The sequence below is a fragment of the Podarcis filfolensis genome (assembly GCF_964270895.1).
Source record: "Podarcis filfolensis genome assembly, chromosome: 1".
Taxonomy (NCBI): Eukaryota; Metazoa; Chordata; class Lepidosauria; order Squamata; family Lacertidae; genus Podarcis; species Podarcis filfolensis.
Window position 1 is genome coordinate 129,993,323 of NC_139604.1, and position 18,085 is coordinate 130,011,407.

The 18,085-nt window shown below is 45.0% G+C and overlaps 1 protein-coding gene across 1 annotated transcript in view; it reads right to left on the reverse strand.

Moving 5' to 3' along the window:
- EXOC5 (exocyst complex component 5) overlaps positions 1 to 17,913 on the reverse strand; it is a 32,386-nt gene extending 14,473 nt beyond the window's left edge. The window contains exons 1-7 of the mRNA XM_083613785.1: positions 17,790 to 17,913; positions 10,212 to 10,306; positions 8,444 to 8,591; positions 6,487 to 6,681; positions 1,426 to 1,490; positions 815 to 843; positions 582 to 691 (exon numbers count right to left, since the gene is read on the reverse strand). Of these exons, the coding sequence (XP_083469911.1) occupies positions 582 to 691; positions 815 to 843; positions 1,426 to 1,490; positions 6,487 to 6,681; positions 8,444 to 8,591; positions 10,212 to 10,306; positions 17,790 to 17,900 (753 nt within the window). The 5' untranslated portion in view covers positions 17,901 to 17,913. The remainder of the gene's footprint in view (positions 1 to 581; positions 692 to 814; positions 844 to 1,425; positions 1,491 to 6,486; positions 6,682 to 8,443; positions 8,592 to 10,211; positions 10,307 to 17,789) is intronic.
- Positions 17,914 to 18,085: the final 172 nt, after the last annotated feature.

Here is an 18,085-nt window from a genome sequence, read left to right on the forward strand (position 1 = left end):
TCCTGAGTTCAATGGGGCTTGTTGTTGTTGTTTAGTCGTCTAGTCGTGTCCGACTCTTCGTGACCCCCTGGACCAGAGCACGCCAGACACTCCTGTCTTCCACTGCCTCCTGCAGTTTGGTCAAACTCATGCTGGTAGCTTTGAGAACACTGTCCAACCATCTCGTCCTCTGTTGTCCCCTTCTCCTTGTGTCTTCCATCTTCCCCAACATCAGGTTCTTTTCCAGGGGGTCCTCTCTTCTCATAAGGTGGCCAAAGTATTGGAGCCTCAGCTTCAGGATCTGTCCTCCCAGTGAGCACTCAGGGCTGATTTCCTTCAAAATGGAGAGGTTGGATCTTCTTGCAGTGCATGGGACTCTCAAGAGTCTCCTCCAGCACCATAATTCAAAAGCACCCATTCTTCGGCGATCAGCCTTCTTTATGGTCCAGCTCTCACTTCCATACATCACTACTGGGAAAACCATAGCTTTAACTATACGGATTTTTGTTAGCAAGGTGATGTCTCTACTTTTTAAGATGGGGCTTACTCCCAGGTAAGTGTGCACAGGATTCAAACCTTAGAAAGAGATTCTCGCCTCTTACCTTAAAGTGAAGCAGGACTGCAGCTACTTCTCTCATCCTGTAGATTTGTCCCCTTCTTTGTGCACTGGTAAACTCCTGGATCAGTTGGCACTCCAAATCGTGATACTTACCTGCATGCAAGGGGAAAGGAGGTGGGGGTATAAAATAACGTTCCACAAGTTAGTGAAAAGGGAGCAATAAGGACATTTTCAAGTCAATTTAAGAAATTCAGGGCAGCAGAGAGCGGAACTTACTTGCTATTTTGGATTTTACTTCTGAAAACCTATTGACAAAATAACATTAAAATTAAAGGCTTGCACTTCAATCTTCTAGCAAAGAGCTAGCTTCACACATCACATTTTTACATTTATTTATGATTTCTACACCACCTCCCCAAGTTTCAAGGTGGTACACAGCAGTATCTTAAAATATTATCAGAGAATCTCATATACAATATATTAAAATACATATCGAAACATCAGCATACAAGAAGAAAATGCAATGGAAAAATTAGGGCGGAGTTACAGTTGGAATTATTTTTAGATGCAGCCCTCAAAATATTTTGGCAGGAAATCAATATAACACTATGGCAATTGTCCTGTCAGCACAGGCTTTTCACCTGGTCAGAAAGAATTATGCCCCTCTCCTCCCCCCATGTGGGCAGAAGTCCTTATGTGGGCTTCCGCTAGCAGAACTAGTTAGTTGTATTTTAATGATTTTTCCCCCACTTGAAATGTACTGTTTTGATTTCAGCTCATGACTACTCCCCTACCCCACTTGTCCCCCCTTTAAAATGCTAGCAAGAGTCAGTTGAAATCCATCAGAAATCACAAAGACCATTTTACAGCTGTCAGTCATACTTCACCTGTCAAAAGGTAACTCCTGTGCTATCAGGTGCAGTTTCTGGATAATATCAGCTGCCTCTTCAATCTATTGGGAGAAGACGTACAATTTACCACAAGAGATAAACCATGCAAGCAGATCACTTGCTCCCTCAAACCAAAATCATTTCCTAATGCCCTTCTTAATGCACGGAAGTGATAGCCACCACTTATTTCTGAAAATTCCCACAATCGACAGAAAGAGTAGCCTGGAACTCCCCCCCCCCCGCCTCGCTCCCCCACTCCAATATTCTGAATCCTCTTCCTAAAATGACTTGCTAAGAGTTTATTTCAAGCTTTAGTTTCTTGCCTTTATTCACGAAACTTGCAATCATCTCCTTTATGGAAATGGACCAAACTAATAATTTTTGGGACATTCCCCTAGTTCTTATATCTGTTGCTCCTTTTGGCACAGCTGCTGCCAGGACAGGCTAAAGTGGAGTATAATGGTTCTCTGATAAGTCAGGAGGTAAAGTATTCTGTACGCATTGCAGACAGACCTTGGGTCATGCTATCCTTTCCTCTGTATACCTTCTCCCAATCTAAAGTGAGAGTGGTGCATGTTCTAGTTATCTCCTGCTTGGACTACCACAATGCGCTCTACGTGGGGCCACCTTTGAAGGTGACCCAGAAACTGCAATTAATCCAGAATGTGGCAGCTAGACTGGTGACTGGGAATGGCCACCAGGGCCACATAACACTGGTCCTGAGAGATCTGCATTGGCTCCCATTACGTTTCCGAGCACAATTCAAAGTGTTGGTGCTGACCTTTAAAGCCCAAAACGGCCTCGGCCCAGTATACCTGAAGGAGCGTCTCCACCCCCATCATTCAGCCCGGACACTGAGATCCAGCACCAAGGGCCTTCTGGTGGTTCCTTCCCTGCGAGAAGCCAAGTTACAGGGAACCAGGCAGAGGGCCTTCTTGGTAGTGGTGCCCGCCCTGTGGAACGCCCTCCCATCAGATGTCAGGGAAATAAGCAGCTATTCTATTTTTAAAAGACATCTGAAGGCAGCCCTGTTTAGGGAAGTTTTTAATATTTAATGCTGCATTGTTTTTAACACTCGATTGGGAGCCACCCAGAGTGGCTGGGGAAACTCAGCCAGATGGGGAGGGTCTAAATAATAAATTATTATTATTATTGCTATACAAAATTGAGTGATGTGGACAATGGTCTCACTCGGTAGAAGGTGACTTCCCATGTTCCTCACTGGCTGACCATGGGCCAGTCACCTCCCCCTGTCTAACCTACCACACAGGTTTGTCATGAAGATAAAATACGGGAGGAGGAAGAACACTGTAAGCCACCCTGGGCTCCATGGAAGAAGAACGTGATTCAAATGTCCAAATGTTTAATCTTTGATGAGAAGTTCTCAAAATAAGAGTAACCCCAGAGCTCCAATTTTTAAAAGCAAAGAGCTAACCCTGGGCCTGTATGAAGGAAACATTCAACTAAAGCTGAACCAAAAACTCCAGTACTAAAAACATACTATGTATATAAAACAGTTAATGCAAAATTCTAGTCTGTGTGGCGCAGAGCAAGATGGCCTTGCCTGACAAGGTGAAGCCCATGATTCATTTCTTCATGATTGCTTGTCATGACAGGCAAGGGTAGCTGAGCAGGTTTTATCACTCAGGCTAGTAAACTTCAGTGAGATTTCTAAAGCTGCGCTAAAAATAGGCAAAAATTACGGTTCTGAAAACTGCTTAGTAGGCAATCAAAACCCTTTGAAGTATAAAGTGGCCCTGCAAACACAGAGACGATTGGAGATTTGGTCGTGGACAAAAACCCAAAGGGCATCCTGTGGGAAGTGATGAAAACGTATTGCCAAGATCTCAGAAGGGCTTGATCTCGCAAGGCTGGGAAACAAGCTGGGAAGATGAGGCAGGAGAGCCATTCTCCCTTGTCTGTGCTTTGGAATTTTGCCCCCAATCCAGCTGTACTTTGCCAGGTCTAGGAGCGAAAGCATCTTGAATCAGGCAGAGGTGCATTAAGATAATCGTTTGAAGCACATAAAACTCACACACACATCCATTCAAACATATGAGTAGAGGGGAAGAGATCAGTGCAGTTCTATCGAGCTCTGAGGATGTTGTGGGAGCAGTACAAACAGATCACGTTGTAGGTGCATTGTAAGCAAAAGAAATTAGTAAATTATATAGCTACGGATGGAAAGGGATTTCTGGATTATATAATCAAAGAGCACCTGCTAGCATAGGCCACCTCCTAGGGTAGTCTTCCCCAGCCTGAGCACTCCAGATGCACTGGCTGATGGGACTTGAAGGCAGTATTATAATCTATTACAAGAGTGGAAACCTGTGACTCTCCAGATGTTGCTACACTGCAACTCCAATCATCCCTGACCACTGGAGCCAATGTAGTCCAGCAACATCTAGAAGGAACCAGGTTCCTCAACCCTGATCCACCAGGAGGAAGGCCCTCCACTATGGAATACTCTATCTCAAGGACCTTACCAGTCTTCTATCAGTTTCTTATAGATTACATGTAGAACTTGTAACCCCCAGGGTTGTTAACTAGCTGTTTTTCCATTTTTGCAAACCTACACTTATTCACACCTCCTCAAAGGCAGATTTAGGGGAGTGTAACCAGTTTGATCACACTGGGCATGGAGCCTTCGGGATGCTGCAGGGGGCACCATAACTATAATGCAGAATGGAAGGCAAGAGGCACTGAATTTGGCATCACACAGGGCACTACGGAAATTTGAGACCCCAAGGTCCACCACTGACCTCCCTCTTATGCATGCATCAGGCTGTTCTAGCTGCTAAAGGACCAGCAAACAGAGAAGCGAGTTTGTTTTATTTTTACACACACACACACACACGCACACGTATATATATATACATAATGTAAAGGCAGGGGGTTACTGCATTTACTAATGGGGAAAAGGCTTTTGACTGCATGGAATGGGAGCATGACTTTCATGGATTAAAAGCTGCTAGCACTGGAACATTTATCAACTGGTTTATCAACTGCCCTCTTCCACATATGTACAGTCATAAATGCTAATTTAACAGTGACAACTTAATTTACTTGTGGGACTAGACAAGGCGGCCCCTTGTCCTCACTTCTGTTGAAATTCAGAGCTCCTTGCTGTTATGATAAGAAACCATTCTAAAGATCAAAGGTTTAGAAATCAGCAGGAAAGAATTTAAAGTGTGCACATATGCTGACAGCGTTGCTGTTATTTCCTACTCAACCAGAACAGTCATTAAAAGATAACACCAATCAAGTTTTAAAATGAACAACAGAAGGTCCGAGGTATCATGCTTACATTTAACTAAAAGAGGAAGATGGTAACATACTGGAAATAACTCATTTCAGGTTTTAGAAAGAGAAAAACCTGTTTTTTTTATAGGAACAACTATGGAAGCTTGAAAAGAAAAAGAAAATCAGATTAAGACAACTCAACTCTGCTGAAACTTGTTTTTGATGAGAGGATAACAAGAACTATGATGAACATTAATTTTTGGAGTGATGCAGAAAAGGAGAAAACACTGTGTTCAAAATATTAGAGTATACTTTTAGGAGGATGCTATTCCCAACCTTGTTATGATTAAAAACTAATTAAAAGCCCCTTAGAACTTAGGAAAAATACATTTCTAGTTTCCATATAGAGCATTTGGGATAAGTTTAGGTAACAGCTATCTCCAAATCTGTTCACTGACACTCAATCTACATTTCAATGAATTTGGGAGTAGTGGATGCTTTAAAAAGTGAGAATGTTTTGGAATAAATAAGTACATGAACCCAAATGGAAATGTATGAACTGCATGAGAACATACAATCAGATTAAGGAAGCAGTAGGAGAAAATAAGCCACCTTTGTTTGAATTATTTCATATCAGAAACTTCTTAATTGAAAATATAAGATGCTGAAAGACCTTGCATAACATAAAAGAAGGATATAAAAAAAGACACTCAAGTACTGTTACGGATATATAAACTGTTAATACAAAAGGACAATAAAAAGAAGTAATCTATGTATTAAAATGAGAGGGAAAGTTGGTGATAATGCTGGAGGAAAAGACTTGGGAAATATACATGGAAGAGAGTAACTCTGTATGTTTGGCCCTTAAAGAAAATTGCTACAAAAGGTTAGCTCAATGGTATTTGATGTTTGTACCAAGAAACTGGCATTTTGACCAAACTGCGGGAGGCAGTGGAAGACAGAGGTGCCTGGCGTGCTCTGGTCTATGGGGTCACGAAGAGTCGGACACGACTAAACGACTAAACAACAACAACAAGAAGAAACTGGCATAAGAGTGGTTTGCAAACCAGGGTATCAAACTAGGATCTGATTGAATGTCATGGAAAACTGTGGTTTGACAAAACCTCAGTTATCTGTCCCTAAGCCAGGGATGCGAGGGGAGGAGTAAGTGCTCAGGCACAAAGCTCACTCTTGATCCAGCAAAAAATAGTTTATCAAACAAGATGGCGACACTTAAACCAGGCCACAGTAAAGCTTTCAAAGCAACATCCTGGTGCAAAACAGGGAAGTCAGATTTGCAGAAAAAGACACACACATACTTATCTGCAAAATTTATTTTAACACACCTCAGTTTTCTCTGTATGTCCCCAGGAAGAGGAGGAGTACATTAACCATTCTGTAGAGCCAAAAGACGCATCCTGATAATACTTCTAGCTACAAAGAGGGATTACCCAAGAGACATATAACAGGGAAATGTTCATTCACAAGTGAGAAGAATTAGGGCAAGAGTTTCAGAAGAAGGAGAGGAGGAAGAAGAAAACACAAGAGATTTCCAAGGTATTCTAAAAAGTTACTCTCTCAGCATTCTTCCAAGTCGCTTATGATTTTTGCAAAATGAAAAAGTGACAGCATTGCCACATTTGAGAACGGCTGAATCTGCAGGCAAATGAAGTTAATCTGTACTCCAGAACAATGGCGCTTGGACAAGACGCTCGCTAGGGAGTCAGAGCGTGGAAAAGTTGCAGCAAGGGGTTGTAATTAGGGCAACTCAGCTTATGGCGTGCAACTTCTTTCAATTCTGCTGACGGGCCTTACCTTTTCAGGGTTGGTGAAAACGTCAGACTTCAGCTCTCCATCTAGAAACTCATTAAAGTATTTCATCAGTTTGTGAGCCTCCACTAGCCGTTGCCGTGGCGTGTTTACCCCCTCCAGCAGGTCGCCAAGGTGACAGACTTTAGTTGCCACGTAGCTGACATGCTCATCTAGCTCTTGGAAGTGTTGGAAGGCAACCTGGGAGAAGAGGGCAGACAAAGTAATAGCGGTTGTGTTTACTGTAATTAAGGAAAGTCAAGCTATTCAATAACATTCTAAAGAGCAAAAGCACAGAAGCCAACAAAGGGAAAGGTTCAGTACTCGTCCCCTCTCCAGTAAAACAGAGAAGCATCCACATAAATCAAGTTGATGAAAGTGCATCAAGTTGCATTAACTGAGCTAATTCCATTGGTATCCAGTGCGGCTCTTAAGATTCAGTATGGTTAGTGACTGACTGCCTAGTTGCTCACACAGACTGGTTCCAACCATTTGGTGAAGTATCCGGAATAATTCATATTATTCCTCTTAAGATTAAATTTGTGTTATATAGAAGCAGCTATATCTGGCTAAATCACACACACTATTGAGCGCTAGAATTTGGAGTTCCCCATTTGCAGATTGCTGCATAACCAGCAGGAATAGGTAATGGTTGCAGATATAGAGGCTAATGTACTCAAAGCAACTGGAGAAAAGTCGCTTGTATAGATCGCTTGTACACTTAGATATTAAGGTAAGCTGAGTTGACATTCTCTCACCTTCCATTCCTCCCTAATGGTGGCTGACGAGAGGCAACAAATTGATCCCACTATCATTGTAACTACCTACCCAGAACAGTGAAGATGCCCTCTTTTGCCTAGTTGCCAATTTTTGTTATTGAAGAATGTCAAAAATAACTGTTTTAGTTAATTTTCATTTGTAACACTGATCTTTAAAGCATATTATATCTATGTGTTTACTAATGTTTTATAACGTGAAATATCCTTGTATATCTATAACTGATTTTTATGCTCAATGCTTATTCTGATGCTAAAGAGGTTAATAGTGTTTTGTAGAATATGGATATTTTCTAGAATTTTTTGCATTTGCTTTTTTAATTTTAAAATGTCTCCAACTGCATTGTAAACCGCTTAAGAGATTTTATTAAATATAAATGCTATATAAATTGTCCAAATAAATAAAACGATATGTCTTGAACACACACCTTCCCTTACAATAAATAACAGATACCACCCCTTCAAATTTTGTTTGCAGTTAGGTGTGTGGGAAGGCAGTGGCAATTGCAGAGAGACTGTTAGTGTGTGCCTCTACCACTCCGATGTTGGACATTCAAAGGACAAAAATTACCGTATTTTTTGCCTCCAAAAATGAAGGGGAAATCTGTGTGCGTCCTATGGGGCGAATGCAGGCTTTCGCTGAAGCCTGGAGACGAGAGGCGTCGGTGAGCACCGACCCCTCTCGCTCTCCAGGCTTCAGGAAGCTATCCGCAAGCCTTGGGAGCCCGCCGAGCTCCCAAGGCTTGCGGGCAGCAGCCTGCAGCCCGAAGCATGGTGCCCACAACCTCGCCATCGCTCTCAGGCTTCCCCCACCCCCAGCCCCAGCCCCGCAAGCAAGCTCCGGGAGCGATGGCGAGGTTGAGCGCAACCTCGCCTTCGCTCCTGGACCCCCAGCCCCGAGGCTAAAAACGAAGCCAGGACAGCTAGCGGGATCCATCCTGCTCGCTGTCATGGCTTCTTTGCTCTTTGGGGCTCGGGGGGGGGGGATTTTTTTTTCTTTATTTCCCCCCCCCAAAAAAAAATAAGTGCACCCTATGGGCTGGTGTGCCCTATAGGGCGAAAAATATGGTACATCAAAACCTGATGTATAAGCTTAAGACACAATCTAGCACAAGTTCTCCCATGCAAAATAAACTGAAACGATGAGAGAGTACTGCAAGGATGTGAACTGAGCCCTGACTTCTTACCTGGTTGCTTTTCTGCAACTCTTGAACCTTCTTGGCAAATTCCTTGGCTTCTCTCTGGACTTGCTGCTCTAACTTCTCCACTCTTCTCTGGATTCTTTCATCTAGCAACTTGAGTTCATTGATATGATTCACAAATTCTTCTTGTAATCTGAAAGGTTTTTTTTATAAAGGGTTTGAGAAAGCAGATTGCAGTATCGTGATGACATTGTGTGATTGGTGCTACCAAATAGTTCTGAAGGCACTGGTGAAGGTACATCAGTACTAAGACTACAATGCTTAAAAACACACACCACACAACCTAACTTCTACAGCATATCTTCATTTTATTATAAGCATTTCTGTCCTAAAGGTAAAGGTACCTCTGCCCGTACAGGCCAGTCTTGACAGACTCTAGGGTTGTGCGCTCATCTCACTTAAGAGGCCGGGAGCCAGCGCTGTCCGCAGACACTTCCGGGTCACGTGGCCAGCGTGACGAAGCTGCTCCGGCACCAGAGCAGCACACGGAACGCCGTTTACCTTCCCGCTAGAAAGTGGTACCTATTTATCTACTTGCACTTAATTGTGCTTTCGAACTGCTAGGTGGGCAGGAGCTGGGACCGAACGACGGGAGCTCACCCCGCCGCGGGGATTCGAACTGCCGACCATGCGATCGGCAAGTCCTAGGCGCTGAGGTTTTACCCACAGCGCCACCCGCGTCCCTATTTCTGTCCTACCCTCCCCCTGTATCCCAAAAACTTCAGTCCCTAGTCTAATTGAAGTCTTCTTGCAGGATCCTAATTTGTCCCATAAAGTGATACTTTCACAGCACACTTCTGGCCATGAACGAGTTTAGATAAGGACAACCATACAAGTTTACCCCATTAAAAAAACAAAACTAGGCTTCACATAGCGGGTCATCCCCACACCGTAAGTCTAGCAAGTACATAGACCAGGATCAACCTTGGGACACCCAAAGACCTTTCATGCAAACATGTGGGTGCACAGTTGTATAAAACAGAAATCCCAAACTGGTCAAAAGACACACAGAGTCCCACGTCCCAGTTAAAGGATTTCAAAAGGATTTAGAAAGGCCTCTGGACCTAGTGAAGAACTAGGTTCAAGGTCCAAAGCCATTAAAGCCTGGCAGCCTTTATGCCCAGCTATGCACCTGAATAAGCTACCCTGCCAACCTTAAAAACAGCAAAAACAAACTCTAGAGGACTTGGGAAAATAAGACAGCCATGAGAAAATCGATCTGCTTATTAAAATGGATTAAAAGAATGTTGTGAAATGGCACTTAACCTTATCAAAATACCCCTATTCACTCCATTGCACCAACACCTAGCAATTATGTCATATTGAATTCTATACTAAACTAGCAACTTGCAAGAATTGGTCAAGTATAGCAGTTTAGGGATTAATCCTTCAAGTTCCTTAACCATGCTCTTAATGTTACTTGTAGAAGCCAATATGGCCATGTCAATAAGCCACGTAAGACCCGTTCCTTCCCCAATATGGGCTTTCAGAAGAAAACTTCTCCCTTTCTCCCGTTTACTTCTTTCTTTCTACGTTGTACTTCCTCAACCCCCTTTCTACCCTCAACACGCTATTATGAAAACCACCTAAGGAGCTTGCATGGGGGGCATGGAGGAGGGGGTGTCACAGCGATCCAGCGGCTTTCACAGCTGGTGTTTATTGGGTACTTATATGATTCGCACAGTGCTTGCTCTTTGTTAAGGGATGGTTAAAAGTGTTCATTGTGCAGCTGGATTATGCGGCTGGATTTTACCTTTTGGGATCAAAAGCTTCCACGTTACTTCGGGAACCTCCGCCAGGAGTCCTCCACGCCAGGCGTTCAATGTACTCATCTGCCACAAAGGGCTCCTAACCACACAAGAAAAGAATCACTTTTTTACAGCAAGCCACAGCAGGAAGTGCAAGATACATATTGTTTACACCTCGCTGAGTGAAAGCGGCTAAAAGCTTTTTCTGCAGTGAATGCTTTACAAACCATAGATAATAGGGCCAGCGGCACTTTACACATTTGTGCACGTAATCTAAAAATTAGGCATTTTGAATATAGTGAACACCTCGTTCAGCGCTTGCAGAACTGGCCCGCTATAAGCAGCGGCTCCCAGCCTTTTACACTCCAGGACCTGTCATTCACTTCAAAGCCCAATCAGGATCTAGGCCCAATGCATTCAAGAGTGTGCTCACTCAGTGGTGACGCTAGCGATTTGTACACAGGGACCTTCCAATCCATCAGCTCAGAGAGAGGCTGGATTAGACAAGGAAAGTCGCAAGCTGTTCCCTTAAGTTCGTCAGCCTCCGCTATCAACTTCCCACACTCTAATCATGTGCCTTTCTGCCATGCGGCTCCTTATGGGTGGAGAGGCCGTATCTCAGTTGTAGGGGAGCACGCTCTGAATGCGCAAAGGGCCAGGTTCAGTACCACCATTTCCATTTACAAAGATCTCAGGTAGCAGGACTGTGAGTCTCACCTGCCACCCCACATTATTCATTTATCTGTCCCAAACCCTGAGCACACTCCTATCTTCATGTGGATTGTAGACTTCATAGGAAGACTGTATCCCTTCTGTATGACACCAGGAACACACTCTGTTTACTTTTAGAGGGTATTTACATTTACAAAATTCATAACAATAACAACAATTATAATAATAATAGGCTTCTAATCCACCCTTCACCACAAGGTCCAAGGGCAGGTTACAGCAATTCAAAAGTCAGTATTAAAAACAGCTTAAAATAAATTACAGATCAGTCCTACACAGAGTTGTAGAAGCTCATCAAGAATAGATCTTATGGGTTTTTTAAAAAATTAATTGCAATATATTTTTTCAAAAAAGGAATAAAATGAAAAAAGCAAAGAAAATGTAATCTTATGTCTTTGAGCTAATTTAAAAACCTAGATTGCTGGAAAGTGATATGAGGTTTTAAAAACATGATATTGAGGGCAATAGCAATAAGCCATCTTTTTCCAAATTCAAAGTGCTCAGAGGCCACAAGCAGCTTTTTATTCCAGGCATTTTTAATATCAGTGCCAAGCATTAGCACCTTGAAAAACAATACCTGACTAGATAGACAAGTTATTCCACACCTACAGTGCACCGAAGTTATACCACAAGTTTGTTCTGTTTAGTGGCAAAGCCAAGCCTCTCCTTTGGTTTAACTTGTGTTTTTAGCATTCCATTGCTACATTTGTTTGTAATGCAATTGTTCCATGCGGCATAGAGATTTTTTTAAAAAAATGGTAGACATGCTCACCACACAGTTTTAAATCACAAGTTCAGAAACCCATTATGAATTTCTTATCTGATTCAAAGGGACAATATAGATCATGAGACCACTGTGAAATTTGGTATGGACGTTTGCAAACATTTCCAGAGGTGTAACCATGTTAGGCTCTTGCAGCAAAAACAATCAGAGAGTCTTGTAGCACCGTAAAAACTACAGTGGTACCTCGAGATGCGAACGGGATCCGTTCCAGAGCCCCATTCACATCCTGAATGGAATGCAAGATACGACAGCGCGTCTGCGCGTGTCGCGTTTCGCTGCTTCCGCACAAGCGTGACGTCATTTTGCACGTCTGCACATGCGCGAGCGGCAAAACCCGGAAGTAACGCGCTCCGTTACTTCCAGGTTGCCGCGGAGTGCAACTCAAACACGCTCAACCTGAAGCACGTTCAACTCAAGGTATGACTGTACATCATAATAAATATGTTAGTCTCTAAGGAGCCACAAGGCTCTTTGATCACATTTACAAAATTTTCTGTTTATAGTTCAGGTACCTGCTGGACCCCTGTTTTAAATAACCTGCTAGATCAGACAACAGGCCTACCTAGTCCTGTATCCTGTTTCCCAACCAGACGCCCACAAGCAAAGTGTTGCAACGTGCCTCTTGATTGAACAATGTGTATTCCCCGAGCGGCATCTGTACCCCGTAGAATCTTTCACCACGCAAGTGTGATGTGCAATTCCCTCCTCAACAGAGATTGTCTGATCATTATTATTAATACTCTACTAATCTATGGACTGGACTCCTGCAATGTGTTTTTATATGGAACTGCCTCTGAAGACTTCTTGGAAACCTCAGTTAACACAAAGTGCAGCTGCCACGCTGCTAACTGGGAACAGCTTTAGGGAAGGTAGCTCAGCAGGTCTCTTAAACAGACACTAGCTGTCAGTCCATTTCAGCATGAGCCTTTGTTCATCTTCTGAGACCCTCCTCTTGGTCCTTGTGCTATGTGACGCTAGGCAGGTGGTGACTGGGGAGAGGGTGCTCTTGGCTGTGAAGCTCTGTCAATAGCATGCCCACCCCAGAGACACTTGCCTGGTGCCAACTTTGATGTATTTTCAGCAGCAGGCAAATGCTTTTTTGTTTTCCTAGGGGCAATCTGGCATGTTTTATATCCGTCAGTTTAAGTTTTATGGATTTACTGATTTCACTGGTCCCTGGCTACTGCTTCTAGGATCTGAACAGATTTAACACAGTGTTCTATTGTTTGCATAGCATTCCACCCTGGGAGACATTCACCACAATCATACGTGAATGGACAAAGCAAAAAGGTTGCTTCCAGACCTGGGTTTATTGTGAGATTGGTGCTCCTCAAGTGTGCAAGCTCACAGTGTCCAAACAACATTATTAGCATCAAAAGCCAGCCTGAACTTCCCTCCACCCCCAAATTAAGCCAGATTTACCCTTTCTGAAGAAAACCCAACATGCTAAAAAAAATCCTGTTGCCAGCAACCCATCTGCAATACCCAAATACCCATTTACAATATTAAGTCCCCATTCAGAAGCACCCAGGGATGCAGATGGCACTGTGGGTTAAACCACAGAGCCTAGGACTTGCTGATCAGAAGGTCAGCAGTTCGAATCCCCATGACGGGGTGAGCTCCCGTTGCTCGGTCCCTGCTCCTGCCAACCTAGCAGTTCAAAAGCATGCCAGTGCAAGTAGATAAATAGGAACCGCTCCGGCAGGAAGGTAAACGGCATTTCCGTGCGCTGCTCTGGTTTGCCGGAAGCGGCTTAGTCATGCTGGCCACATGACCCGGAAGCTGTACGCCGGCTCCCTCAGCCAATAAAGCGAGATGAGCGCCGCAACCCGAGTCGGTCACAACTGGACCTAATGGTCAGGGGTCCCTTTACCTCTACAGAAGCATCCAAACCTTACTGAGTGCCCAGGACTTATTCCCAGGTAAGTACAACGAAGCACAATGAAGTGGGAAGCAGGCCACCAAATGATAGTTAATGTGCTGGGCAAGGTCCACTGTGGTCGTGAAATGGATGGAAACATAGCACAAAATGAATCATTAGGGCATATGCTGCCCAAACTGAACACTACCTGGAACATTTATGATATAATGCAGAGGAGGAATGTTTATTCCAATGGAAGGTCAATTTCTTCTGTATACCTGCCAACTGTGAGAACATTCTACACTGCCCACTTTTTCTGTAATCTAATAACAATACATATTGCATTGCTACCTAATGGGGCTGCCTGCAAAACTGGAAGACTCTGTACGGCCTACACTTAACTGTAAAGCCAGTAATCATGCCAAAAATTCTTAAAAACTTTTGGCAAGTGGCATATTGTCTACCACAGTGGTACATTTACAGTGCAACCCTAACCATTACTCAGAAATTAAGCCCAACTGAATTCAGGAGACACACTCTCCAGCTAAGTATGCAGAGCACCACAGACCTAGAGATCCAAGGTTCACATTCTCTGGAAACCTCTTTGTATTTAAGGATGGCTGATAGAACTGCACAGATGAAATCATCTGTTTCCCCCTCTCTTCCACTAATCACATAGGTCATGTTACAGTACGATGAGTGTTACATTATGTCTGGGTTACTCAAACTGCCTGGCAGGCCAGTCCCTAGGCATTTGAACTGCCATTTGAACCATCACACAATGAATGCAATCTTCCTTTCACTGCTGCTACTTCTGGTGATTATGCTTCCTTAGCGTGCCTCCCATTTACAGATAAATACTGCAGCGTTCACAGCATCATAGAATTGTAGAGTTGGAAGGGATCCCGAGGGTCATCTATTCCAACCCTCTGCTACGCAGGAATCAATTCAGAGGAAACTACAGAGGAAGTGGAAGGAAATGGAGGCAGGGTAAAACAAGGAATGAGTTCAAGGTTCTTTTGGTTGCATGTGCTTAGGCCAAGTTACAGACACAGTTACAGTCAGGCTCTGGAATTGGGGGTTGTTCCAAAGAAAAAATACCCCTGTGCATCTTCACACTTGTTCACAATGAAAACCACCTCACAGGTTCTGGTACAACCTGAAACACAGGGATATAAATTTAACAGACCAAGTGAGGCTATTTAACATGCCTTGCTTTTGTCGTATATATTATCTTTAAGGTGGAAGATGATTGGGGCCACTTCATGGGCTGAAAGGTGGAGGAGAAATGTTTACAAAAATTAATAAAATATGGCAGCTGCTTCTTGTAGCCTGTAAACATAAACACACACACACAAACGTCCGTTTGCAGGATATTTCAAAGAAACGTGTCCGGCCTAAGGTGCGACTGGTCACTTTTAGCCAGTCTCTTTCCTAGCAGGGCTCCTGTCCTTGAACAGCTACAGAAGTGGAGGAAATGCAGCAAATGAAATCCCATCTCCATGCAGGCTGCACTTCTGCCTGAAATGCAGCTGTTATGGGCCCAAGGGGAAGACATGCCAAGAAAAGAAAGAGTGGCAACCATAGACCATCTCTTAATACAAATCAGTACATGACTTCTTCAGCAGCTTAGGGCTGCAAAGAATACTCAAGGCCAGAGCAGTGGAGGCTGTTCCAACAGGGCAGATGGGGAGCTGCCCCACCAGCCCCCACCTGCCGGCCTTCTTACTTACAAGCACTGGCTGTCAGCCTCCTCCTCCTTAGTCTGCTGCCTTTGGGGAACTCATCAGGGAAGAGGATGGAGATGAAACTGGAATTTGTTGGTTCTTTCTGACCCTGGCCTCCTTGCTTTCCGCCCTTTCAGTCCCGTCAGCACTGGACCAAGGATAGCTCAATGCCCTGATTACCTCAATATTGGAGGAAAGTGGGCTAAGACATCATTTACCAAACAAACTCTTAAAACCTTTCCCCTCCAATAAAAATAACCTTAGAAGTTCTACTACAATATTTTGGGGGGAACAGCAGCAATGCCACCAGTTCTGGGGGGGATTGCCTATTATTGTATTATTATTATTATTATTATTATTATTATTATTATTATTATTCCTACTACTACTACTATTATTGTTCTGAATTTGTCTCTCTGGCTAAACTTCATCATCTTCGCAGACACAACCCAATGAAGCATCTCACCCACCCTACTGCACCTTCAAAACAATGGCTCCCCAATTTCCACCCACCGTTCACAATCTCTTGCTCCCCATCTCATTCACCCTGTGCCACACATGAGGCTTCCCAATTTGTTATTATTACTTAATAATAACAACACTAACAGCTGCATGACAAGCAAATAACCCAGCAGGAGAATCTTTTGCCTGTCGCTGCATCTTCATCTCAGGGAGGGGGGTTCATTTCTCCATTTCACGTGGCTGTCAAAGTAAGGGGTGAGGGGAAAGTCCAGGTACTAGACACTTTTACCCCCCCCCCCAAAAAAAATCCTTTCCCCTCTAAGACCAATCTTATGCCTCCCTATTTCTGGCCTAACAAACACAAGATGTTACCCCACTACATCGCTGACAGCTGCCCCTCCCCACCTTTCCCTGCAAAACACACACCCATTTTGCTCTCCCCGGAAACCCTCGCTGCCCCACTGACAGCTCCCTTCCACCACCGCTTGCCTTTCCTTCCCTCTCCCCTTCAGTGACACTCCCCCCTCCCCAAAATCAGCTCAACCTAAACCCTCTTCCTCCCTCAGCAGACATAGAAAAAGGCAAGTTTATAGACAAAGGAGCATGCCATTTGCACCCCTTTGCCGCCTGAGGCTGGGACTTTGCCCACCCATCTTCCTCTCCCCTCATCTCCACGTATGAACTTAATAGGGTTTTGCTTATTTTTTGCTTGCTACTATTATTATTATTATTTGCTTGCTATTCTTGCTATGTTGTTAATATTGTATAGATTATAAATGCTTGTTAATAGATTATAGACAGATCATATGATTTGTTAATCATATGACATTTGCTTTAATTCTGGTGTTTTGTTTATTTCTTAGCTGTTGCTTTGTCAACAGCGTTTTTTGCAGGTTGCGACTGCTTCTCCGGTGATTTGTTAGCTATTCTATATGATTTATGCTGCGTTTGTGACATTCCACGCTGCTATCGCTCATTGTCCGTAAGCCGCTCCGGGATTCATGTGAACGAAAAGCAGTATAGAAAATGCAGTAACTAAATCAATACTTCACTCCCGGAGGGACAAGACCACCCCACCCCCCAAAGAAACAATCTGCCTATTTCCTCACCTCAAAGAAAACACTCCCTCCCTAGGGGGTGCCCCACTGCAGGAGAGGGGGTATCACCCCACATGGTATCATCCCAAATAAGGAGAGGGGGTGCCACCCCACATGAGAAGATGGATATCCCCCACACATGAGGAGATGGGGTGCCACCCCACATAAGAGGGATATCCCCCCACATGACAAGAGGAGGTATCCCCCCATTATATGGTGTGCCACCCCACTGAGAAGATGGATATCCCCCCCACGAGGAGAGGGGGTGCCACCCCACATGAGAAGATGGATATCCCCCCCACATGACGAGAGGTATCCTCCCATTATAGGGGGTGCCACCCCACATGAGAAGATGGATATCCCCCCACACGAGGAGATAGGGTGCCACCCCACATAAGAGGGATATCCCCCCCACATGACAAGAGGAGGTATCCCCCCCCATGATAGGGTGTGCCACCCCACTGAGAAGATGGATATCCCCCCCACATGAGGAGAGGGGGTGCCACCCCACATGAGAAGAGGGATGCCCCCCACATGAGAAGAGGGATGCCCCCCACATGATAGGAGGTGCCACCCCACATGAGAAGATGGATATCCCCCCCACATGACGAGAGGTATCCCCCCAATTATAGGGGGTGCCACCCCACATGAGAAGATGGATATCCCCCCCACGAGGTGAGGGGGTGCCACCCCACATGAGGAAAGGTTGTGCCCCCCACATAAGAAGAGGGATACCCCCATGACGAGAGGCATATCCCCCCACATGAGAGGGAGACATTCCCCACCCCATGAGGAGAGGGGAGCGGGCATCACCCCACACACCCCATTCTCTCTCGCTCCCCCATCTTGCCCCAGTGACAGCTCCCTCTCTCCTCCCACCTCACCCCTTACCTCCGGGGGGCGCCCCCCCCCCAACCCCTCACCTCGAAGAGCTCGGGCGTGACGGCCGCCATGACACCGGTCCCTGCTCCGTCGCCGTCCCTCAGCCGCCCCCGCAGGCCCGCCACCCGCCGCCCGGACCAGGCCTCCTCCATGGCCTCTCTCGGCGGCGGCGGCCGAGTCCCGAGCTCTCCTCCTCCTCCTCCCGCTCCTGCTCCTCCTCCGCCGGAAACCGTCCCTCAGCAGGCCGCGGCTGGGCGCTTCCCCGGCTCCTCGGGGCCTGCGAGGCGGCTCCGCCCAGGCAGAGGCGCCCCAGTCAGCTGCTGCTGCTGCTGCCGGC